The 25,455-nt window shown below is 42.5% G+C and overlaps 1 protein-coding gene across 1 annotated transcript in view; it reads right to left on the bottom strand.

Annotated features, from left to right (window-relative positions):
- ANKRD13A (ankyrin repeat domain 13A) overlaps window positions 1–25,455 on the bottom strand; it is a 40,458-nt gene that overhangs the window by 12,202 nt on the left and 2,801 nt on the right. The window contains exons 2-9 of the mRNA XM_008053537.2: window positions 25,317–25,446; window positions 11,844–11,976; window positions 10,824–10,948; window positions 8,721–8,766; window positions 7,136–7,279; window positions 6,278–6,467; window positions 2,456–2,522; window positions 1,033–1,114 (exon numbers count right to left, since the gene is read on the bottom strand). Coding sequence (XP_008051728.1) covers window positions 1,033–1,114; window positions 2,456–2,522; window positions 6,278–6,467; window positions 7,136–7,279; window positions 8,721–8,766; window positions 10,824–10,948; window positions 11,844–11,976; window positions 25,317–25,412 — 883 coding nt within the window. The 5' untranslated portion in view covers window positions 25,413–25,446. The remainder of the gene's footprint in view (window positions 1–1,032; window positions 1,115–2,455; window positions 2,523–6,277; window positions 6,468–7,135; window positions 7,280–8,720; window positions 8,767–10,823; window positions 10,949–11,843; window positions 11,977–25,316; window positions 25,447–25,455) is intronic.

Here is a 25,455-nt window from a genome sequence, read left to right as displayed (position 1 = left end):
TGTCATAATTCTTCTCAGTCTCTCAATAACTCTAAGGAAATTCCAGCATCACCTCCATTTCACTGCTGAGGAAACTGAGGCGCAGAGAGTAGGTAACTTCACAGGGCCGGGATATGGCAACATTTGAGTTCAGAGCCCAAGTTCTGGTCAAATCTTTCATCACAATAGTGTAGACTAAGTCACTCACTCCAATCATAAATATTCTTTGATATCCTCCTTATCTACTTTTTTGGCTGAATCCAACAAGTATTCTTCATAACATAAATAAACCCTCATGAATGGTTTTCATTACAGCTAGAGCCAACTATGAGGGAGGACCCAAAATAAAACTATTATTATCTTTTGGAGGACAGGTTCCATGTAGTACAGGCTTCTCCCACTAAGTGTTCTAGGAACCCATCAGCATCAGTGTACAAACTAGCATGGTTTTGGGAGGCTGTGTTCGGCTTCAGTGAATTGGTTTTTTGGAGAGGCTTTCAACAAGTTTGCTCATTTCATGATGGGTGATTTATGAGAACACATGCCCACACTACATTAAGTGTTCAGTTTTCAACCAAAAACAGCATGACCTCTGTGTCCCACCCTCCCTATTCACCCGTTCTCACCCTGAACAACCTATTTTTGTTTCCCCGGATGAAAAAAGTCCTCAAAAGGACAGGTTCTGCTAATGTGGAAGGGTGAAACAAAAAATGGCAGAAGCACTAGAGCATCAAAATTGACAAGTTCAAAAACTGTTTGAGCAATGGGAAAAGCATATTGATAGGTGTAATGCAACAAACGGAGAGTACTTTGAATGTGCCTAAAGTTTAAATGTGTACGAATAAATATACAATTTTTTATAAATAAATTCTGGGACTTGGGAGGTCTAACTTGTATGGGGAAATACCTCCAAGACTGAGTCTGACTAAGGAAATATTTATTTTTTAAAAGTTAGGGTTAAGATTAGTACATCCTAACCACATTAACCCCATACTTAACAGAGCCAAGAAAGGCTCTCTCTAGGCTTAAAAAACAAGAGTTGGTGGTGATTACCTTTATATCTCTTCTTTTCCTCCTCCGTCAGATGTTCTGTGCGTATTCTGGTTATCACACTCACATTGTTTACTGTGTAAACCTTGAGAGATGTGTGCAAAAGAAAACAGTGACACAGGGAATCAAAACTTGAAAAATAAGCATAGCAAGAGCAAGAATGTTGAAGCAAAAAAAAAAAAAAATCCAGCAAAATAAAAATGAGAAATGGTTAATGATCATTAGGCCCCTTCAGAGAAAACACACAAACTATCAACTTAGAAATGCAGCAGCAGTGACTTTCCATGTTTGGCAGTTTTAATACCGAGGAGTTAACAGTGACAGGCTGCATCTTCCTACTTGCCATTCTTGTGGCTAAGCAATCTCAAGCACATGTCCTGCAATGTAGGCTTCCCACCCGGATTTCTATCGTACTAAAGAACCCAAACCTGGATTACATACTTCTACTGATTTGTGGCCAACTTATAAGAATATTGACTTAGACAGCTATCTGCTGGGCAAAGGAAAAACAAATGAACACAAGGTTCTCCAGAACTTGAGATTTAGAGAAAGTCAGTCAGTCACCATCGAAAAGGTATTCCATATACTGACAAAAAGTTATTGTAACTGCCATAGTAAATGCTACTATCAAGAATGACTAGGGAATTATGGTGATCTGGAATATTTAAAATAATAGTTAACAGATAATTAATTGAATATGCCATATGTAAATTCCCAGCCTTCAAAGCTGCAGAAAACACACTCAGCACTAGCACAAGTGTTTCTAAATGTATCTTGCTGATGAGCATGACATAAGTTTCTTTGCTCACTCAGAGGCCACCAGAGGACCCTACAGCACCTGGTTCCATCACCACAAGTCATCAATCCCTGCTGTACTGCAGGACTGCGGAAAGGACAGGAGATGGAGCTTTCCAGCTGACAAAATGCCAGATGACTGGAGAGATAGTGTCTCCACTATTACAACTATGTTTGAAGCTCACTGATGTCATGTAAACGGGCTGTGAGCCTACTGGTTACAATTAAGCTGATTTTAAACACTGAGACTCAAAAACTACTATATGATATTTGAACAAGCACAGCAAGTCAAACCCTTTCTCTCTCTCTCTCTCTCTCTCTCTCTTTCTATCTTAAAGAATTAAAGGAATGACTAGCTTGTCATTTCTACCAGGACAACTGGCACCTGTACTCATTTCTCTACAACAGTGTTTCTCATTGGCATAGCTAGAGACCTCCTTGGGATATGCTATCCCATTTTCTGAAAGTCAAATAAGATGAGATAAAAAATCCAAATGAGAGACACATTAGACAGTACTTATTCCCCAGAGCATCTTCATGGCACAGATGCATGAAAAAATCAGAACAGATTCCTCATTTGCATAGAAGCTAAATAGCTATATTAAATCTTATTTTAAGAGTTTCCTTTTACCTTTGCTTCGTAACCATTAACAACTTCTGCTTTATCTGTCCTCCAGCCCCAGAATCCGGATTTAGTTCTGATAAAAAGTGAACACCACAAATTTCTACATGTACAATATGCCATTCAGATTTATCCCTGCAGCCTTTATAGCTTTATCCCCCAGCTTAACTTAGTGAAGGACACTTGGAAATTATGGTCCTATTGTCCACAAAAGGATGCTATCAATGGCAGATAGCTTAGGCGTCCCCCACCCGCCTCCCACAGCTATTAATAAATTTGCCTCACCCCACGCAGAGAAAGCCTCCATTCGGGGTTTCTTTACAAAAGCAACCAGCATAGGGGACAAAGGTGATGATATTTATTGGACAGCTGTCCAAAAGAACTGAAGATGACCAGCATCCAAGGGCTCGCCACAAGGTGCTCTCTGGGGCAGAGTACACATCTGGGTCATGTGAACTGTGGGCATGGACATCAGAAGCTCTATCTCCACAAGCAGCCATCTCTCAACCGAGGAATTCTTAGAATAAATGAGGCACAGATCATCATGTCCTCAGAAGAGCAGGAGCAGGTGGGCCAGGAACTTGACACTGTGGTGAGCTGCTTGGAGAGCCATTAAGCCTGCAGAATGGGCTGTGAGCCACACATTTGATCAGGTCTGGTGCATCGGGGGAAAGGATGTGAAAAGCCCGACTGTTGATTCCAGCTCTGTGGAGCTGCTTTAAAGTAGCTCAGCATTCTAGTGGTAGCTGCAGTGTTGGTAGTGTGCCCCAAAACCTAGTTATTCAATTCAACATACTCCTGGAAGAAAAAGTATTTAGGACTCAAGAGTAGTCAAGAGACTCCAATTATTTTCCAAAGCAGCTTGCCCCAGGAAATGCTGCCTCTCACAGGTGACTCCTGACCAGTCCTGTCCTTTGTCTAGGACATCACATCCTAGCTCCCCTTGGCCCTGGGTAGGGCTACAGCTTGCTTTCTGCTCTGACGCAGAGCGAAGTAGGATATCATGCAGGAAGATCAGGGAACAGCAGCAGGTCAGCTAGATGTGAAGAACATATGTGGTAATTTGCATTTTGTGTTTCCAGTTTGCTTTTCTTCTAATGGAATTTGGTCAATGAAATTAGTCCAGATGGGGTATAATGAGTTTATGTGTGCATTTTAGCCCACAGGAGAAGAAGGGACCAGAGCATTTGCGTTCCTACTAGCTGTCTACGATTAGTGTAACATGACCTATGGAAGGAAAGAAAGGAATCCTAAATGGATTACACCAAATGCTAGCTATCTTCCCCTTTCACTTCAGAAACAAAATAACAGTCACAGGGACTAGGGGCGAGGGCACGCACTCAACTGATTTTTAGTAAAGTATAATCCCCTTTTATCATTAATACTGGAAAATCAAGATACTCCTTTTCATTCAATCCTCATTCACTTAAGTCACTGATATCTTGGCACAGGAATTCACTGTTTTCTGGCAGTGTTTTCTGAGGGACCAAAGGAGGACTACATCTGCTCCACCTCATGCTGTGTGTGTGCTGGGAAGACGGAGCTGCACTTTTGTCCAGAGGAACCACCAAGCTCCTCACTCAGCTGCATCTGCCCTATCAATGATTCTACCTTCTGCTGCCCTTTGCATCTCCACGCTCTACCAGTAGTGTAGTTATACTCAGAATCTATATTCTGTCTTAAAACCAAGACCCTAATGACTCTGTGGCCCTTGATTGACTTTGCATGCTGAAGATTACAGAACACCCGCCTTCCCTCTTCTGCCATTTTCACCTCTGTCTGTCTCCACTGAGACTACCATACCATAGGCCACTGAGCAGACACTGTGCCTTGGCAGCTGATACATGATTTGCAGAATGACTCTGAAGGTGGCAGGGAATGTCTTGTTTGAGATGGGAAGAGCACAATCTTTGGGCGAAGAGAAAAATCCAAACCAGAAAGTATATGCTGCAGGCCAAAAATTCACCAGGGGAGGATATTAATTTGCAAAAAGTAAGAAATGGACAAGAGTGACTATTACAAAATGGGAGAGCCACGCCTTCTAAATACAACCAAATGCATCCTCATACCTCCATTTAAAAGTAGATACGTATGCTTTCTGTGCTAGCAAATCTCACATGAGTGGCTCAAATCCTTGTCTGATACATGACAAGCTCACTGATCACACATTCAATTCTGAGCACCACAGAAAAAGAAGCTGTCTTTCAGAAATTTTCTCTCAGTAACACACTGTCAGTTGCAAAAGGAAAGTCAGCTTGAGCAGTTTGAAAATCCTGTGACCATACCAATACAGAACATGCCTTAGTCCTCTGTATAAATAGAATGTGCTACCATTTCTTATCTATGCTCAGTGGGGAAACAGTCAGTTATCATCACACTCTCTTCATAAATTAGACTTAAGCAAACAATGACTCTAGCAACTCTGCTGCTGAACTACACAAGGAACAATGTCTCTTCTCAAGACACCTTGGCATCATGGACTTTGGAGACTTCACCTCCAGATTCACTCCTTTATTTCTTTCAGTTAATGAAACAGAACACTAGAGAGATGAGGCCACTTGCCCAAAGCCACACAGGTATGCAGTAGTACTGCTGATGGTGCCCAGTTCCTCCACCTCTCACCTCTATGGAGGGGCAGTGGTGGTGAGGGCAGCCTCCTCAACCTTCCAGCATCACAAACAGAGTGATAAGCTGAAGATGCCCTCCTTGTCTGTGGAGGCAATGCTGAAGCCTGGAGATGTCTTTCCAAGACCCTTCCAGATAAAGCCGCTAGGTCTTTAAACTTCCCTGTCCCTGAAAGATATTGTCAACTGGCCAGGGCCTATGTGAGGAGGCTGGCAAGAGGACTGACCCTGCCCCTCAGGGGATGCCATGTTCTTACCCAAGCAGCAGCAGCACCTGGACATCACACCCAGGTTTTTCTTCTGCTACAAACAAATACCCTAACTGCACAGCTCGATCTAAACTAGAAGAAAAGGGTATTTTAAAAGTTGTGTGTTTCACTACGCAGAAATCTTTCCCTTTTGTTACTCAATTTCATATTGAGAACAAAGAAGAAAATAAAATGAAAGAACAGTTAGTATATTCATTAAGATAAAAGAAGGCCTAAGTCCAAAATAACTGTGTTCATTTAGCTCAGGTTATGCTACTTTGATTGAGAGAACTGGATGTGATATCCTAGGCAAATACCACAAGGGCTCTTGTGGTCTCCCTCAGGCCCGTGTGCTCTCCTGGAGAAACACTCAGACAGACAGCCTTGATAGCCACTACTTCCCTTTCACTCGAAGGCCCTCCATGCCCTCTGCATGACCCAGAGGTGGATGACCAGTGACAGTGTTCTCATCTGGATTAATCAAGGCACAGACCTTTCTGAATGGAACCCCCTCCAGACACTTGCTCTAAACTATTAGATCATACAGGAAGGAAAAAGAACCGCATTTAACTGTTTAGTAAGTGGGAGTTTGACTGACTACAACCAAATTCAATACTGAGTCAATTCTAGCCTCCAGAAACTCAAAGCCATGATTTGGGACTAGGGAGGTTGTAGATCCACAAATATCAAAACAAAAATAAGATTCAAGTAAAATCCACTAGAAAGGGCCCATAAAAGAAGATGAAGACATTTCTCGAAGATTTAACCAATGTGCTTTAAAAATGATAGAGAATGATAAGCGTCAGCTGCAATTTCTATTTGGTTAGAGATCAATCTGAAAATCCACTAATGTTTATTATGTCACATTAGAAAAATCTAAGTCCATTTTATTAATACATACATGTCACTAAAGATGGCAGCACAGGGATTAGACATTAAAATTCAGTCTAAATTCATACCTTTCAAAAGCAACATTTTTAGTATCAAGGCTGGTGTTAATGACTGGGCTTGTGAGCCGTCTCTCAACTTCCCTGTTTTTTGGCTTCATCAAGTCTAGAGTGAGGCGCTCCATCTCTTGGGAAAGGTCAAAATGTTCAGTGGTGACCACTTTGTCGTCATGGTTGACTTCCGTCAGTTCTGCCCTGTTGTCTGTTAATGGAAACAAGGGCATAACTCAGCGCAAAACAAGGAAAATGCAAAAACAAGGCAGCCTCATATGTTGAAATGCATCATCTCTCACATTTTTCCTCCCAGATGCCATCTGATAAGGTGTCAAGTTTACTGATTATTGGTTGCCTTGCTGCACAGATATGGTCTGGCCAGCTTTCCAGAACACATAAGACGCTCTGAGTCATCTTCCCCAAAGAGGCAGAATTTTTAAATAATTTGCATTCTTTATCAGCAACATAGTTCATCCATGTCCTTCATAAAATACATTATTACAGAATTAATATAAACTATGTATCCACAACATGGGGTGACCAATGTCAGTCCCCACCCTCCATTAAGAGAAACATGCCTGATTATGAAGGGAATAGACAGATATACAACAGAAGGCCTGTGTTCAAAAGTTCAGGAAAGTGAGACAGACACATGTCATAAGGGTAATGGGGGGGGACTGGTAAAGGACACATAGGAGAACTAGCCAGACAAGAACTAAGAAGGGATGGAGAACTGAATAATTAATATGAATAACCAAAAAAAATACCCCAGAAAAGATCAGACAGAAAAGGCACATGAATGTGAATGCACTTTGGTAATTAAAAATTGCTCTGTAATTTAGCTTGAGCCATGATTACTACAATGGAATCACTCACCTTCTCCCTTAAATATAAAACTACGCCTCCCTCGTATCCAACTCATGTTTTCAAATCCCAGCAATGTGATATCAACACGCAGTTTGGCACCGCTTTTCCAGATGCGACAGACATCATTCGGGCATATTCTGGAAACCAAGGGCACTGGAGGAGAGAAGTGTACTATTGAAAAAAGCTCAAGGGCCAAGCAGAATGCCCAGGCCAGGAAATCAGGATTCTGACTTTAATAAGAGGATGGGAATTGGCAAGAAGGTGAGTGCAAACAGAATTGGATATCGTGGCTCCCACACTTACCACACAGAAATCACTCTTTAAAAAGTGGACCTCTGTTCCATTCATCAGAGGAAACTCTAAATACATTTCCCAAGAGTATTCTTGACCCCCAAATGAGCATCATTCATTGACCCCCACCACAGCTATGGAGGCTGTTCATCTGGTCTTTTATCTACATGTGCTATTCTGGCCGTATGTCTGCAGTCTACCATATTGTTGTATCCACCACACAGAATATCACTATTCTGTGATATCAAATGTCTAAAATATGTCACTTTTTAACAAAACCTAAACTTAGAGCAATTATCTGCATTAGAAATGAACTCTTTAACTTCTCAGAACAATCTGAAATACTCTTCTTTTACTTCATTCATGTGTTTTATTGCATGAAAGGGAAGTCCAGAAATGGAAATGGCTGAAACCCTAGGAGTTAGGAATTATCATTAATTGATCTACAAAAAATACAAGTAGAATTCTATGTAAATATACTGTCAGTCAATTGCCTTACATAATACTTTGGAGAAATACAGCCATTTTGTAGAAAACAAAATATTCCAATAGTCACCACATCTTTTTTAAAATAATAAGTTTAAAAGAATCAAGCTAAACCACATAAGGAAATGAGTAAATTATTTGTAAATCTACTTACTAAAATTTTAACAATTTAAAGTGACATTTAAAAAACAAATAATATGAATGTCAACTATAAGCAACAAAAGAAGAAAACATGAAAGCAGATATCAAAACTATCTATATACTATATTTATAGATGCAGAAGGGGGTGAATCCTCTGCATGGGGGGAAAGACTGGAAGAAAAACACCCAAAGCATTAACTAACAATAGTTGGTTTTAGCTGGGACTATGGGTGATTGCTTTTCCTTATTCTTCACTATGCATTTCCTGGGGTTTTTTTTTTAATGCATATAACTTTTATAAAGGCTACATTCGCAGGGCACAGTGGCTCATGCCTGTAATCCCAGCACTTTGGGAGGAGGAGTACCTGAGCCTAGGGGTTTGAGACTACCCTGGGCAACTTGGTGAGACCTCGTCTCTACAATAAATCAGAAAATTAGCCAACCATGGTGGCATGTGCCTGTAGTTCCAGCTACTTAGAAGACTGAGGCAGAAGGATCGCCTGACCCACCCAACAGGTTGAGGCTGTGGTGGCAATGAGCATGCCACTGCACTCCAGTCAGAGTGACCGAGTGAGACTCCAACTGAAAATAAAATTTAAAAATTTAAAAGTAAAGGCTACATTTAGGCTAAGTAAATTTGGAAACAGAAGCAAATTACAAGCCTACAGTCACTCACCCCAGCTGGTAAATTCCCATTTCATCTGCACATAGAAATCCGGAGCCTAAAGGGCAGACAAAGGTTTAAAATAGATTACCGTTGGCACTATTAATGAAACATGAACATAGTAAGGGCTAATAGAGTTCTATTTAGTTCAGGGAAAACAGAAAAAAATAAGAAAAATAAATTGTAAGCCTGTTATTTATTGTATATTCAAGCTGCTTTTTAACCTTGATATAAATTACGTCTAGACAGTTTAAAAAGTTAACAGAAAGCAACAAGATTGGAGGGGAACCAAAGCCAAACCTGATCTGGGGGTCCAATCAGGTTCTTAACAGTAACAGAAAGATGAGTCAGGGAAGGTAGCTTAAGTACTGCCAAGCAATGTGGGAAGCAGTCTATTCTAAGAAAGAGAAGGGAATGTCAATTCCATCTATCTTACAGGGAACTTGACTGTAAAGGCTCATATTTATCGACTACTCTGTGAAACTGCAAGAGGCTGCCAGACATCACTTCCCCAGAAAGTCGATTTTCCCTCCAGTTAACAGAAACCATGCCCCACTTTCCTCTTTAGCTTGTAGAATTTGGCTTTCCGAAGTTTACACAGAGCAGAACAGCCCTGTTTAAGATGATTTTCTAACCTACCGCAAATTCTTATAGAAGGTTCTTGATGATTAAGAAATCCAACTGTTATATCACAGGAGAGAAACACTAGAAATTCCAGAAGATTTCCCATTCTCTCATGGCCCCAAGGTTTTGCCATGGCTTTTATAGAAGCACAGGGCAGGAAGGTCAAGCCTTATTCTGAAATAAAACTTGTCAGGATTCCAAAGACAATCTCTGAGAGGCAGCTGATAAGAAAGGCTAGCATATGATACCATGGATAGACAAGATGTCAACAACAGCCTCTAGTGCCACGAAGTACACAGGTCATCTATGGGCTATCTCTAACTGCAAGCAGAGAATACTATTCAATGTAGTCCATTGCTGTGTACCAATATGGGTAAAAAAAGAAAATCCTTTACACTGAATTTTTTAAATGAAAGGCGGCCCCATGTTAAATAAGTCATTTTGTGCTTTATGTAATGAGCACATGAAGTTTTTAGTTCCTCCTGCAGTAAATTAAATAAGAAAATGATACGTCCATGTGACTGCTATATACTCATAAAAACACATTTACAATGAATACAACTATTTTATATTTCATGGGAGACTTCATTGTAATATTGGGAAATGGCTACCTTAAGCAATATTTAGCTTAAGTGCTGTTGAAATCTTTTTTAAAGACTGCTCAGGAAGGCCAGGATGGGTGTCTCAGCCTGTAATCCCAGCACTTTGGGAGGCCGAGACGAGAGGACTGCCTGAGCCCCCGGGTTCAAGACCAGCCTGGGCAACATGGTGAGCCCTCGTCTCTACAATAAAATTTAAAAAACTAGCCAGGTGTGGTAGCACTCCTATAGTTCCAGCTCCTTGGAAGGCTGAGGCGGAAGGATTGGTGGAGCCCAGCAGGTTGACGCTGGGGTGGCTGTGAGCGTGCCACTGCACTCCAGCCTGGGCAACTGAGTGAGATTCCAACTCAAAAAACAACAACAAAAAAAGACTGCTCAGGTAATGAACAAAATCGTCTTATTTATAAAGTTGTTCCTTTTCTCAATAGAGCTATTTAAATTTTTTCAACCAAATACATTAAGTCAACAAATTAAAATTCTCAAAATACTAATAGCTAGAATCGACATGGTTAACAAGAAGATGTTGCACACAGACCCCTGAGCCTCAACAGGCCCTAAAAAATCCCTGTCTGGTAACTGATACTTAAAGATGCAGGATGTTCCTTTTAAGAAAGCAGGCATCTGGACAAATTGTTTGATGTCCATTTTCCTTAAGATGTAATTTTTAAACAGCATTTAAAAGGTAAGCCTAGTGACCTAGAAACATAATTTGTGAAAGACCCATACTTCATCAAGTTGGAAAGTCAAGGCATAGTGCTAGTTAGTACTCAACTATCTCGTACTCACTATTCATAAAACTCTTTAGGGAGGCATACCGGATGTCAAACTGTATCTCCAGTCATTATACCAGCATTCAGCTCAAATCATGACACAGCCACATTTTTACAGATACCTCGAGAATTTTTTGTAGCAGCTCAGGAACCCCCTCAAGGGCCATGGACGTGTTGTGGTAGTCTCGATGCTGAAGAACTGTGTACACCATCTCAGGATCGCCAGTGCTTACAGCCTCATGTAAAACTGAAAAACAACGGGCGATTTTGGTCACCAAGTAGTCTATACTTTCTGAACAATTCCAAAGCCAGTTTAAGCAAGTATTTATATCACTCAAAGAGCAATCTTTTCTTCAAAGAGGGAGAGAGGCTGAAGCCCAACCTTGTTGTTTATGATCATGACTTCTGATTGCCACTCTTAACTGAATAAAAAAAGAAACAGAGCACTCTTAGCATCTTGATCAAACCTCCCCACCCCTCAACACCCCTATTCTTACTACTGGTTCTGAAATCCTGATTTTTAACTGTACAATCATATAACTGTGGTTACATGTCAACCTGGTAGACAGGGCTTTGCTTATGAATATCCTTGTTCTGTCAACACAGAATTACTCTGTCCAATAGTAAGAGAGCTTGCAAAAAAGTGAGATGCCAGGATTTCACTGAAAGAAGCTACTTTTAGTCATAAATTCTTTCTGATTTTTTGCCTATCCTGATGGATCCACCAGAGTTGCCACCATATTCCTCAAGAGAAAACCAGCCTCCATGCTCAAGGATGGTGGAAGAAGTTTGCACCAGGAGCTGTTTCTGGAGGAGGAGTCGCTCTCTACTGAGGGCTTCTGGCCCAGAACACAATTCAGGTCACTGTGTTGCAGATCAGCCAACATCATCCCTGGGTCTTATTTCCTCGTCCCAGCCCCTAGACCCAAGAGAGGAAGAGACTTAAAGAAAGAGATGATTCTGAGGAAAATTATGACTGAGGCTGGCCTTTATTCAGAAAGATAAAGCAGGCAACCCCTTCGGGTCCCCTCTCACTGTGGGAGCTTTTCTGTCCTCTCAATAAATCCTGCTTTCTCCAAAAAAAGAAATAAAGATAAAGAAAAATGAATGATGTAGTTAAATTATTTTAAAAGCACACTTGCCTGTCCATCCCTGGAGATTTTCTTTTGTCACATCTGCTTTATGTCGGAGCAAGACTCGAGCAGATTCCAAATGTCCCAAAGAAACAGCCAGATGCAATAACGTTCGGCCTCGTGGATCCAGGGCCTCCACATTCTGTGAAATAAACACTGGCATTTATATAATTGGATATGTGTTTGAGAGATATATTAAATAAAAAAACAAAAAACAAGGCCAGGCACAGTAGCTCACAACCATAATCCCAGCACTTTGGGAGGCCAAGGCGAGAGGACTGCGTGAGCCCAGGAGTTCAAGACTAGCCTAGGCAACATAGAGAGATCTCTTTCTACGAAAAGTAAAAAACTTAGCTGGGTGTGGAGGCATGCACCTGTTGTTCCAGCTATGTGGGAGGCTGAGGCAGGAGGATCACTAGAGCCCAGGAGGTTTAGCCTTCGGCCAGTTGTGATCATGCCACTGCACTCCAGCCCGGGCAACAGAGTGAGACCCTGACCCATTAAAAAAAAAAAAAGAGGCCGAGCTCGGTGGCTCTGCCTATAATCCCAGCATTTTGAGAGGCCAAGTCAAGTGGATTGCCTCAGCCCAAGCAACTTAGTGAGACCTCGTCTCTACAATAAATCAAAAACTAGCCAGGTGTAGTAGCACGCCTGTAGTTCCAGCTACTTGGAAGGCTGAGGCAGAAGGACTGCCGGAGACCAGCAGGTCGACACTGGGGTGCTGCACTCCAGCCCTGGGCAACAGAGTGAGACAAGAAAGAGAAAGAAAACAAGAAAGCAAGCAAACAAGAAAGAAGACAGTATTTATACATTAATTACAGCAACATATATGAAAAGGTATATTTGCATTGGGGCACCGTTGAAATATGAATTTGGGGACCATATATAAAGATAATTATTGAGTTCTTTTTTCTATAAAGTTGAGTGCCTAATAAATAATTTTTGACAGTAGGCCCCAGATCATCAACTTTAAGCTCTCAATAGTATTCAAATTAAGTCTCAACAAGGTCAGGAGCCTTCATGAAACGCAAACACCCTGTAAAACAGAACATGGAGGATTTTTCAAGTACATATCAGCGTTCAAGTCTGGCACAAGAAGGGCAGGAGTTTAACCAAAACTGAAAGTACAGAAGACAATTTGGGTCAGAATAAAACTACATTCTCTAGCTGGATTCCCAAAAAACACCAGTCTCATCGTAGTGTACTGGGTTCCAAGTGCCCGGATATAGCACATAAAACCCAGCAGCAGCTGCTGGTCTTCCAGTCAAGGAGCATCAACTGCCAGGCGTGCATGTAGATATGTTTATGAAGAAAACACGTGAACACGTGCGTCACGTTAGTCCATCCCCTTGAAGATTTTCTTCCTTTTGCTAGATGTGCACACGGTTTATCTCTTCATTCCTGTCCTGTCCCTCTGGCCCTCCTCTCAGCACCTTGCTGGGTCTACAGAGCCATGCAGTACATTCTCTGGCTTGAGCTAAATCTCAGCACCTGGGCACTGCCTTCAAAGCATGGCTCTGAAAGTTCTTCCAAAGACAGAACAAACTCCCATGCAACTTTTGAAATACAAAAACATTTTTAAAGCCATACTTCTTATAAGATATGCTTTATCCTAAAAAATGTGGTACATATACACAATGGAATATTATACAACCATAAAGAAGGACACACGTGGACTTTGCAGCAACTTGGATGGATTTAGCATCAATCATACTCAGTGATCTATCATAGAAACAAAGAACAGAGTACCACATGTTCTCACTCATACACGGACCTTGAACAATTATCATAATTCTATAAGAAAGGGATTGGCAGTAGTGGGAAACTGCCGAGGAGGGGGAGTGGGACTGGCAGTTGAGGGAAACTGCCAGGGAAAGAAGGGGCACACCTCATCAACAAGGATACCTGCACAATCAACGTTTGTAGACCTATTACTGAATTGAACCCCACATGCTTATAATAAAAAAGAAAGAAAATGTGCTTTATCCTGATTTGAGATGTCAGGTATTGCCCAGGCACTACCTGCTGTCTCTGAAGACACACAGAGCATGCCACTTAGGAAGGTAAAGCCAGGTTGTGGGTAAACAACTGCAGTCCAGCAGCTATCAAATCTCGTTTTGCTAAGAGTAGGGCATGGCTGTGATACTGGAGATAAGAAACTGTTATTGATGAGTAATAGAAGTGGTGAAGGCACCTGGCTAGCTGAACACGAGTGCTCCTGGACCAATTCCAGGCCTCTGTGTTCCTCCGGATACCAAAATACCATTATATTTCCTGGCACATGGGCTACATCACCTCCTATGATTCCCTGACTTTTTCCCAAGTGTATGACTTGTCCATCACACCAAAGAGATGGAGAATTCCAAAGAGGAGGGCCCAAGACTTATATTTCCTAGCTTCTGCCACCCTAGTATCTAACTTGCTTTAAGTCTTTGTTTTCTTAAAGGTAACAAGGCTATGAACTTATGAACTATGAATTTAGCTGAAGTTTAGCAGGAAAGAAATAATTAGCAAACTAATTATCTTCCTACATGTCTATTATATAAACCAAGTATTTTCTTACAGAACGAACTCAATTTAAATGAAAGTGCTAAGTTTAGCAAACTGCCTGCCACATAGGAGGTGCTGAACAGTATGTATTACGTGAAAGGGGAAATTCTACTTATTACAATTCATACCCCAGAACAAAACTAACATCTCAGACTAAGGACTGACATTCAAGCTCCTGGGAAACCATTAGATATTGGGTACAAAATAAAAGCCAAAAACACTTGAGTTGTTAACTTTTTTCTGTTTTGAACCACAGGGGAAAAGGTATGGATAAGTCATAGAGTAGTGCACTTTTCACAGCTAATTATAACTCTTCAGAGCTTCCTGTGCCTCTTTCTCACTTGAGGGAGGGGGCAGAGGAAGGGGGGGAATCTCGTAATATATTATAGTGACAGTGTGATTTTAAAATAATGCATGAATAAAGATCAGAGGGAAAATGAGTGAAATAGAGAATAGAAAACAACAGAGAAAAATCAACAAAACCAAAAGTGGGTTCTTGGAAAATGCCAACAAAATTGACAAACATTTAGCTAGAATGACTGGGGGGGGGGATAAAAAAGATGACACAAGTTACTAAAATCTGGAATGAAAAAAAGAGAGAAGACTTAAGTTACTAAAATCTAGAATGAAAGATGGGATATTATTAACAACTCTACAGAAATAAAGAGGATTATTAAAAAGACTAAGAACAATGGTATGCCAACAAATTAGACAACTGAGATGAAAAAGACAAATTCTTAGAGAAACAATCGAGCAAAACTGACTCAAGAAATAGAAAATCTGAATAAATTTAAAACAAGTAAAAAGATAGAAGCAATAATTTTTAAATCCCCCACCCAAAACAACAGACTGATTAATTCTATCAAACATTTATTATTTTCATTTTTATTTTTATTTTTTTTGAGTTGGAGTCTCACTCTGACACCCAGACTGGAGTGCAGTGGCCGCTCCCGGCCACCGCAGCCTCTACCTGCTGGGCTCCGGCGATCTTTCCGCCTCAGCCTTCCAAGTAGCTGGAACTACAGGAGTGTGCTACCACGCCCGGCTGATTTTTTGATTTATTGTAGAGATGAGGTCTCACCAAGTTGCCCAGGCGGGTCTTGAACCCGCGGGCTCAGGCAATCCACTCACCTCAGCCTCCCAAAGCAGTGGGATTACAGGCTGAGCCACCAAGCCTGGCTTCTATCAAACATTTAAAGAAGAATTAATACCAACTTTTCACAAACTCTTCCAAGAAACAGAAGGAAATTTTTTCAACTCATTGGATGAGCCCACTATTATACTGATGTCAAATGCATCAAAGGACTATTATCTCTTATGAATACAGATGCAAAAACTCCTCAACAATATATTAGCAAACTAAATTCAGCAATGTATAAGAAGGGTTATTATACACTATGACCAAGTGAGATTTATCCTACAAATGCAAGAGTGGTTTAACATCTGATAATCAATAAGCTTAACACCATATCAACAGGTTAAAAAAAACACAGGTCAGGCATGGTGATTCAGCCTGTAATTCCAGCACTTTGGGAGGCCAAGGCAAGAGGATTGCCTGAGCCTGGGGGTTCGAACCAGGCTGGGCAACTTGGTGAGACGTCATCTCTACAATAAATCACAAAAACTAGCCAGGCATGGTGGCGTGCATCTGTAGTTCCAGCTACTTGGAAGGCTGAGGCGGAAGGATCGCCTGAGCCCAGCAGGTTGAGGCTGCAGTGGCCGTGACAAAAGTGAGACTACAATTCAAAAAAAAAAACCACAAACACAGTCATCTCAACAGATAAAATTTATTGTATTTCTATATACTTGCAAAGAACAACTCAAAAATGAATTTAAGAAAACAATTCCATTTATAATAGCATCAAAAAGAATAAAACACGGCTAGGTGCAGCAGCTCACATCTACATTCCCAGCATTTTGGGAGGCCAAGGCTGGAGGATCGCTTGAACCCAAGAATTGGAGACCAGCCTGGGCAACATAGTGAGACCTTGTCTCCACAAAAAATAAAAAACTTAGCTAGGCATGGTGGTGCATGCCTGTAGTCCAAGCTACTCCAGAGGCTGAGGCGGCCTGATCCCCAGGAAATAGAGGCTGCGGGTGAGTCACGATGATGACAGTGCACTACAACCTAGAGGGCAGAGCGAGACCCCACCTCAAAACACGAAGCAGCAACAAAAAGTAAAACTGGCCCTGGAAGTGAAGCGCGGAGGAGGCAGCCTCCTTGCAGGTCTGGACTGGCGAGAGCCCAGACGGCGGCAGGAAACTGCTCTCCCAGTGTCTGCTGAGTTTGTATGTGTGTGGGATGGGGCCCCGTGGCTTCCCCCATCAGTGTGTGATGCCCAAAGTGGAGTGGGCAGCATTCCTGGAGGCAGCGGGCATTTTGCACCTGCTCGAGGTGCCCAAGGGGGTCAGTTCAGAGGGATGAGCAGGAGGAGGAGTTTTGGAGGAAGATGCACCGACCATGTGCTGCTGGAGTGGACACGTTCGAGGGCATGCTGCAGTGCCTGGAGGCCGGATGTTTTTCCCATCTAACGGAGATCCCCAGCATGCTGCTGACGGATGAGGAAACAGAGCTGATCCTGCCAGGCACCGGTTTTTCACTTTGTGACCCTATGCATCTTTGATGTAAATTTTGAATTCTGTCTGCTCATCCTGCCATGCACATCTCCAATCCTTGACCCAGTGACGCGCCAAACACACAGTGTTCTTGAGCTCGAAAGTATATTTTTTTCCTCACTAAAGTTTCAAAACCAAAAAAGGAATAAAACTTTTTTTTTTTTTAAATGACAGAATCTCTTTCTGTTGCTCAGGGTGGAATGGAATGGTGCAATAATGGCTCGCTGCAGCCTCAACCTCCTGAGTTTAAGCGGTCTTCCCACCTCAACCTCTTGAGTAATTGGGACTACTGACACAAGCCACCATGACTGGTTAATTTGTTTTGTTTTGTTTTTGTAGAGACGGGGTCTTGCTATGCTGCCCAGGCTGGTCTTGAACTCCAGGCCTCAAGCAATCCTCCTACTTCAGCCTCCCAAAGTGCTGGGATTACAGGAATGAGCCACTTCACCCAGCCAACATTTAGGAATAAACGTAACAAAAGAAGTATAAAGCTTATACTCTTAAAACTATAAAGAATAGTTGAAAGAAAGTAAAGAATATCTAAATAAATTGAAAACCATCCTATTCTCATGGTTCAAAAAACAGTATTGCTAAGACGACAAAGATACAGATTTATAGTATGGGGTACAGAGTTAATGCAAATCCTATGAAAATCTCAGCTGACTTTTTGCAGAAATTGACAAGCTGATCTTAAATTCATATGGAAATGCAAGAAGCCCAGAATAACCATCATAAAAAGAGAAATCATGCTTGCCAATTTCAAAACTTACTACACAAAGTTACAGCAATCAAGGCAATGTGGTACTGGCATAAGGATAGACATATAAGTCAATGGAATACCATTTAGAGTCCAGAAATAATCCCACACATTTATGACCAATTGATTTTCAACGAATGGTGCTTGAATAACTAGATATCCACATGTAAAAACATCAAGTTTCATATATACCATACATGGCAACTGGTTAAAAAATGGATCATAAACCCAAATCTAAGAGCTAAATTGATTAAAAACTCAGAAGAAAACATAGGTGTACATCTTCATGACCTAAGGCTAAGGAAAGCCTTCTTAGATACAATACCAACAACATAAATGACAGAACAAAATACAGAAAATCAGCTGAGTGTGGTGGCTCACACCTATAATCCCAGCACTCTGAGAAACTGAGGTGAGAGGATTGCTTGAGCCCAGTAGTTCAAGACCAGCCTAGGCAATATAGCAAGACCTCATCTCTACAAAATAAAATAAAATAATTAGCCAGCTGTAGTAACACATGCCTGTGTCCCAGCTACTTGGGAGGCTAAGGCGGAAAAACTGCCTGAGCCCAGGATGTCAGGGCTGCAGTGAGCCATGATTGTGCCACTGCACTCCAGCCTGGGTGACAAAGGGAGACCCTGACTCAAGGAAGGAAAAAAGTAAGGAGAGAGGGAGGGAGGGAAAAGGAAAAGAAAATACAGATAAACTGGACTTCATAAAAATTAAAAACTTGCTGATGCATTGGCTCACGCCTGTAGTCCCTGCACTTTGGGAGGCGGAGGCGAGAGGACTGCCTGAGGCCATGGGTTCAACCAGCCTGGGCAACATGGTGAGACCTCATCTCTACAATAAATAAAAAAATTAGCTGGGCATGGTGGCACACGCCTGTAGTTCCATCTACTTGGAAAGCTGAAGCAGAAGGATCACTGGAGCCCAGCAGGTTGAGGCTGAGGTGGCCGGGAGCGTGCCACTGCACTCCAGTCTGGACAACAGAGTAAGACTCCAACTCAAAAAAAAAATAATTAATTAATTAATTAAAAAAATAAAAACTTTTGCATCCAAATGATACCATGAAGAAAGTAAAAAGACAACCTACAGAAAGAGAGAAAATGTTTGTAAATTATAAGCTGTTAATGACCTAGTATCCAGAATATATGAAGAACTTAAGGCTCAATAAGAAAAAGTCAAATAACTCAGTTTTAAAATTGGCAAAGGATCTGAAGAGACATTTCTTCAGAGATATACAAATGGTCAATAAGCACATGAAAAGAAGCTCATCACTCACTAATCATTAGGGAAATGCAAATCAAAACCACAGTGAGCTACCACTTCATACCCACCAGGAGGGCTACAAACAAAAAGACACATAATACCAAGTGTTGTCAAGAATGTGGAAAAACTGGAACCCTCATACACTACTGCCAGGAATGCAAAATAGTGCAGCCACTTTTAAAAAAATTGGCAGTTCCTCAAAGTGTTAAACATAGAGTGACCATATGACCCAGCAACTCTTCTCCAAGTTATATACCCAAGAGAGAGAAAAACACTCCATACAAAAACTTATAAACCAGTCTGCATAGTCTTAGTCACAGTAGCCAAAAAGCAGAAACAACCCAAATGTTTATCAACTGACAGATAAACAAAATATAATATATCCATACAATGGAATAGATTCAGTCATTAGAAAGGAATGAAGTATTGGCATATGCCACAACATGGAGGAACCTCTGTTAAATGAAAGGAGCCAGACAGAAAAGGCTACTTATGATTCCATTTATATAAAATGTCCAAGCCGGGCTCGGTGGCTCAGCCTGTAATCCCGAGCCTTTGGGAGGCTGAGGTGAGTGGATTGCCTGAGCCCACGGGTTCGAGACCCACCTGGGCAACTTGGCAAGACCTCATCTCTACAATAAATCAAAAATCAGCCGGGCGTGGTAGCGTGCACCTGTAATTCCAGCTACTCGGAAGGCTGAGGCTGGAAGGATCGCCGGAGCCCAGTGGGTCAAGGTTGCGGTGGCCAGGAGCGGCCACTGCATTCCAGTCTGGGCAACGGAGTGAAACTCCAACTCAAAAACAAAAACAAAAAATATCCAGAAAGGCAAAGCTATAGAAACAGAAAGTAGGTTAGTAGGTTGCTTGGGGCTGAAGGGGTTGGGAAGAAATGGGCAGTGACTGCTAGATATATGGGTTTTTTTGAGGGGTGATGAAAATGTTCTGGACTGTGGACAGTGGTAAGTGGTGGTTGGACAACTCAGAAAATATACTAAAAGCCATTGACTAGTACACTTTAAATAGGTAGACTGAATAAGGGAACTCTGTCTCAAAAATGTATTTGGAAAAAATTCAATGTGTATGTGTTTATACATAATACATAAAACTAATCTATCATCTATATACTGTTTGACAAGTTGCTTAATTTCTCCAGAGCTTCAATTTTCTTGCTTGTAAAATAGTAATAATAAAAAATACCTACCTTACAGTTCTTACAAGGGTAAAGGTCGTAACTTAGCACCATGCTTGACACCACGATAAGCACTGAAGACAGTGAGCTCTTATTATCACACGCCCACACTATGTAGTTTCATATAAGCTGTCACTTTCTTTCTAAGAGAGATTTTCTCAAATTTCATTACAGTTAATAGTGAGGCTTAGCATCTTTAATTAATGGTATTAGTTCAGAGAGCAAGGGCTTTCAGAATTTAACTGGAATTCACTTCCAAAGCTAATCATTTAAGTTTATTCCTGAAGTTTCTTCAGCCATGAACTGTATCAAAATAAAAATGCCCACTCCCTTTAAAGATGAGTGTCCCAAAAGAAAGCAAGGAACAGCCGGGCTCGGTGGCTCAGCCTGTAATCCCGCGCCTTTGGGAGGCTGAGGTGAGTGGATTGCCTGAGCCACAGGTTTGAGACCCGCCTGGGCAGCAAGACCTCATCTCTACAATAAATCAAAAAATCAGCCGGGCGTGGTAGCACATGCCTGTAATTCCGGCTACTTGGAAGGCTGAGGCGGAAGGATCGCCGGAGCCCAGCAGGTCGAGGCTGCGGTGGGAGCGGCCACTGCACTTCAGTCTGGGCGACAGAGTAAGACTCCAACTCAAAAAAAAGAAAGCAAGGAACAAGATTTCTGCACATCTCCTCCCTATTTGCTAACATAAGCCCATTCACTTTTCTTACCTAGAAGCCTTCTTTACTATCTTGCCATCCTCTGGAGGCAGCAAATAGCCGAGCTTTGAGGGAAGGTGTGGAGCCAGACAAATGGGCCCCCTTTCAACTTCCTCACTAGCCTAGGTACCCTTGGTGCCTCCGTAACTAGCAGCCCGCAGTAAGTGCTCCATAAACTATTACTGTTACCTCTGGAGGGGGCCTCCAGCAAGAGGCCTTCTTTCCATAGAATCAACTACCCTCACTCCTCTTCACACTCCTCTTCTCTCAGGACCAGGCAGCCCTGGTCCTCTGCAGCTGTGGCCCCCACCCCAAATCAGGTGGGAAAATGCATCCAGAGGCTGTTTTCCTGAGGGGAACCTGGGTCCCTGATGGTCAAGGGGGAGCACACTGGGAGCAGACTTGAGGCTTTCCTTGGATGTCCAGCCTCTGGTTCACTGCAGGCCTCCAGCCAAGGGGCACCAATTTGAATGTGTGCCCAGTGGCCTCCCCTGGCCTGCCCCAGGTTGGAGTGCGAACCCCAGGGTGGTTCCCTGTCAGGCTCCTGGTACTGCTGCTGGCTAGAATGCTGGCTAGAATGTCTTCCTCCTCTTGCCTGGATACTGTGCTTCACCTGTTGGCCTCCTTATGGGGGGCTGGCTCTCGAGTCAGGCCTCATCTGTCACCTCTTACCTCACTCAGTCCCAGGGTTTTCCCTACCCTAAGGTGCACTGACTCACTTTTGCATGAGTCTCCTTAAGTATTCATTTCCTAGTGTTGGTAAGAAGGCCAAAAGAGTTTAATAGACCTCTCTAGCAGAGTTACAAATGATATAACCAGAATACAAATCGTTTCAACTTCAGCAACCAACTTCAAGGCTCCACTGAACATTAAAGAGCTGATGGGTTAAGTGCTTAATTAAGTGCTTCTGCTGAGCAAACGATGGTCTGAAACAATCTCATAGTTGGCAAAGTTACACAAACGCTAGCTATTAGAAAGACAGTGGGGCTAGCTCACACACACTCAAATACATGTGCTTATCCTCTTCATCTGGATAAATGTGATTCTTTTTGTGCTGCTGTTCCTGGAACAAAACAGAATTCTTACCGCTATCAGAGTGCATGCTTCAAGTATTACTCAGGGGATGGACGGAATGGGAATGGACAGCAGAAGCTCACTGACCAACAAAACATTATGGGAAACAGACCGCATTATTGCTGGGGTGGTAGGAAATTTTTGTTTTTAACTAAACAACCAATATGTGTTCCTTGTAGAAAAACTAGAACATACGTAAGATAATCTCAATTCTCAGGTTTATAAGTTATGATTATAATAATAACAGTAGCAGCTACTGGTAAATGGTATTGCTCCCATTTATATGTGCCTGTATTTTAAGGTTCATTCATTATCTTCCTCATTTATTCTCCACAATCCTGAAGTGGAAGCAGTGTTACTGAAAGAAGTGTAGCAGAGAGGTTAAGAATACAGAATTTGAACACAGTCTGATTTTCTGGATTCAAATCCTGCCTCAGCCACTGGCTTTGCATTCAACTGAGTCTCACTTTACCAAGGTTTCCTCATCTGCAAGATGAGAATCATAAAAATATCTACCCTCTGAGGTGTGAGAACTAAATCTAAGACTGCATATAGTATATACTTTAGTGTGGCACCTGGCAAAATAATGAGCTTTCAGTGTCACTCTCTCATTTTTACAGGTGATGAAACAATTCAGCAATGGTAAGTAACATGCCCAAGCTCACCACTTAATCAGCATTAGTGATGGCCATTAAACCCAACTGCCTTCTTGCCACATAGGTGGGTAGCTGTTTTATAATTAACAGAGGATGTAGGTGAATATGAAAGTAACAAAATGTTTCCTGTCAAGTATTTTAATTGCATCAATCATCAACTTCTTGAACCTGAACCAGTGACATAATTTGCAGGGCCCAGTGCAAAATACAAATGCAAGGTCCCTTATTCCAAAACTAAGGAATTTCAAGACGGTGATAACAGAACATTAAACCAAGTATGGATCCCTTCTGAGTTCAGAGTCCTTCCTCCCAGCATGCGGCCCTATATAGTTGCACAGGTCACACGTCCATGCCATCCATTTCTGGACCCCATCAGTGGCCAAGTTTCAGGACTGAAATTGGATTATGTGGTCATAACAGTCAAGATGTTCTTCATGAATACACTTCAACTGTCTCATCCCCAGAAGGAACTGGTATACCATGAATTGATTCACAGTGACAACTAATACAGTCAAAATTAAATAATTACCAAGAATAGATACACTTCCTTGATCTCCCTGGCAGTCAAAGGCAGTAAGCACCAATTTACTCCAGGAAAAACTAATACAAAATAATACTCCCCCTAATCACAAATGTCCTAAATGTTTTTCAAAGTAAAAGGCACAGAGAATTCTCAGTGACTGCTCTATCACAGCTTGCAGAAAAAAAGATAACACAACTATGTCACACTTGAGAGTATAAACCAAGACTTTCTTTGTTCTTGTCTTATCAAACATTTAAACTCTTTTTTTCTTTCATTCTGTGACTTTCTTTGTATTCTCTCTCAACATTTTGCAAGCTGGGTAGCCACCATACAGAGAACCACAGAAGCAAAAAGAAACAGATACCTAAAAACCAAAATTAGTCGTTTTTAGAGTGTTCTGAGTCTTACAGATACCGCTAAGTGCAAAATGGTGGAAGATTTCTTCTGAGCCATGCCCTGTAAAAGAAAGGGAATTGGATTTTCAGGTGTACTGAAATGCCTAATGATGAATCATTCAGTCTGGGGCATGTGTCATATGTCCTTAACTCTTAAATAGTTGCCATGTCATCTAAGAACAACTCTAACAAAATTATCCTGTAATTCTTTTTTTTGAGTTGGAGTCTCACTCCGTTGCCCAGGCTGGAGTGCTCATGGCCAACCCAGCGTCGACCAATTTGGCTCTGGTGATCCTTCCATCTCAGCCTTCCAAGTAGCTGGAACTACAGGCATGCGCTACCACGCCCGGCTAATTTTTTGATTTATTGTAGAGACCAGGTCTCACCCTGTTGCCCAGGCTGGCCTTAAACCCACGGGCTCAGGTAATCCTCTCGCCTCAGCCCCTGCAAAGCAAAGTGCTGGGATTGCAGGCTTGAGCCATCACGCTCAGCTGGAATTCTTTTTTAAATGAAAAGGGAGCAATTTTTGACTTCAAATGGGTGTTCAGTTTAAAATAAATATGGCAGGTTGCATGCACACACTTAGCAGCAACCATTCACCCAATGGAGTGATGTTGACCTTGGTAGGTTTTGCTAGCTATATAAATGTCTTGACAACTACAGGGTCAATTTTGAGCCATTCAAAAACCAGGTATTTAATAGACTAGAGAAAATGGATGAAGCAAACAAAAGCAATTACACCAGCCAGCTTTCAGGGGATAATTACCGCTCCCTATCCTAACTGCTAAGTTTGTTAACTGGGAACTTGAGGACACCAATGCCTCCCAGAATTGCTGGGATACCTTCAAAGCAGGGTTTCTAAACCAAGACAATATTGACTTTGGGGGCTAGATAATTCTTTGTCATGGGAGGGCTGTCTTGTGCACTGCAGGATGTTGAACAGCATCCCTGACCTCGACCAGTAGCACCCACTTCCCGACTTACAACAACGAGAGATGACTCCACCCATAGCCAAATGCCCTCTGGGGGGTAAAATCGCCTCCAACTGAGAACCGCGCTTTAAAGAGATGGCAATAAATAAAACACAAAGAATCAAAGCGCTTTAGAACAGGCAGAGATTTTAAGGAGGCTGAGAACTTTACATCAGCCTCCCTGGGGCACATGTTAAAATGTTGATTGAGTCCTGAACCTCAACCCAGATCTGGGTTTGCCTACATCAGTACCGATATCCTCGTTCTACAGATAAGCTAACTTGGGCCAGAGAGGGCAAATGCCTTGCCCAAGGTCGCAGGACGAGTTGGCACCCGGACTTCAGAACCAACCCTGAACTTCCTTACGACAAGGAACGTGTGTTGTTCTTCGCTCTTTGAGGCTGCGAAGCCTAATAATGGTGAGGACCGTGCACTCTGGAGCCAGCCCGCCTGAGTCGAAATCCCGACTCGGCATTGATTAACCGGGCGGCCTCGCACAAGGTACGTAACCTCCGAGGGCCTCCGTTTCCTTCTCGATCCAGCGGAATAATGACAGCGCCTACTTCCCAGCGCTCTCAGAAGGTTACGAGACCCTGAACAGAAAGCCCGCGCGCAGCACAGCAACCTCGCGATAGATACGCGTCCCGTTGCTCTTGTTGTCCCGCGGCCGCAAAGTGGAAGGAGGCCGGGGCAGGGGCCTGGAAACGGGCTCGGGGAGCTAACGACCCCGACCCTCCCTGTCCTCCCCGAGGACCGAGCCGCCGCGCCCCGCCCTCACCTGGCCCCGCAGCTCCTTCTCCAGTTGCCGGTAGTCGTTGTTCCAAACCAGCAGGTGCAGGGGGAAGCGGCTGCCGGCGCCGCAGGCCGAGGACATGGCGAAGGGGCCGCCACCGGGCTCCGGCGCCCGTCTGCCAGCA

The sequence above is a fragment of the Carlito syrichta genome, unplaced genomic scaffold (genome assembly GCF_000164805.1).
Source record: "Carlito syrichta isolate Samal-C Ts95f unplaced genomic scaffold, Tarsius_syrichta-2.0.1 Scaffold288251, whole genome shotgun sequence".
NCBI lineage: Eukaryota > Metazoa > Chordata > Mammalia > Primates > Tarsiidae > Carlito > Carlito syrichta.
Note: the sequence above shows the minus strand (reverse complement) of the source record. Positions and strands in the feature narration are given on the sequence as shown.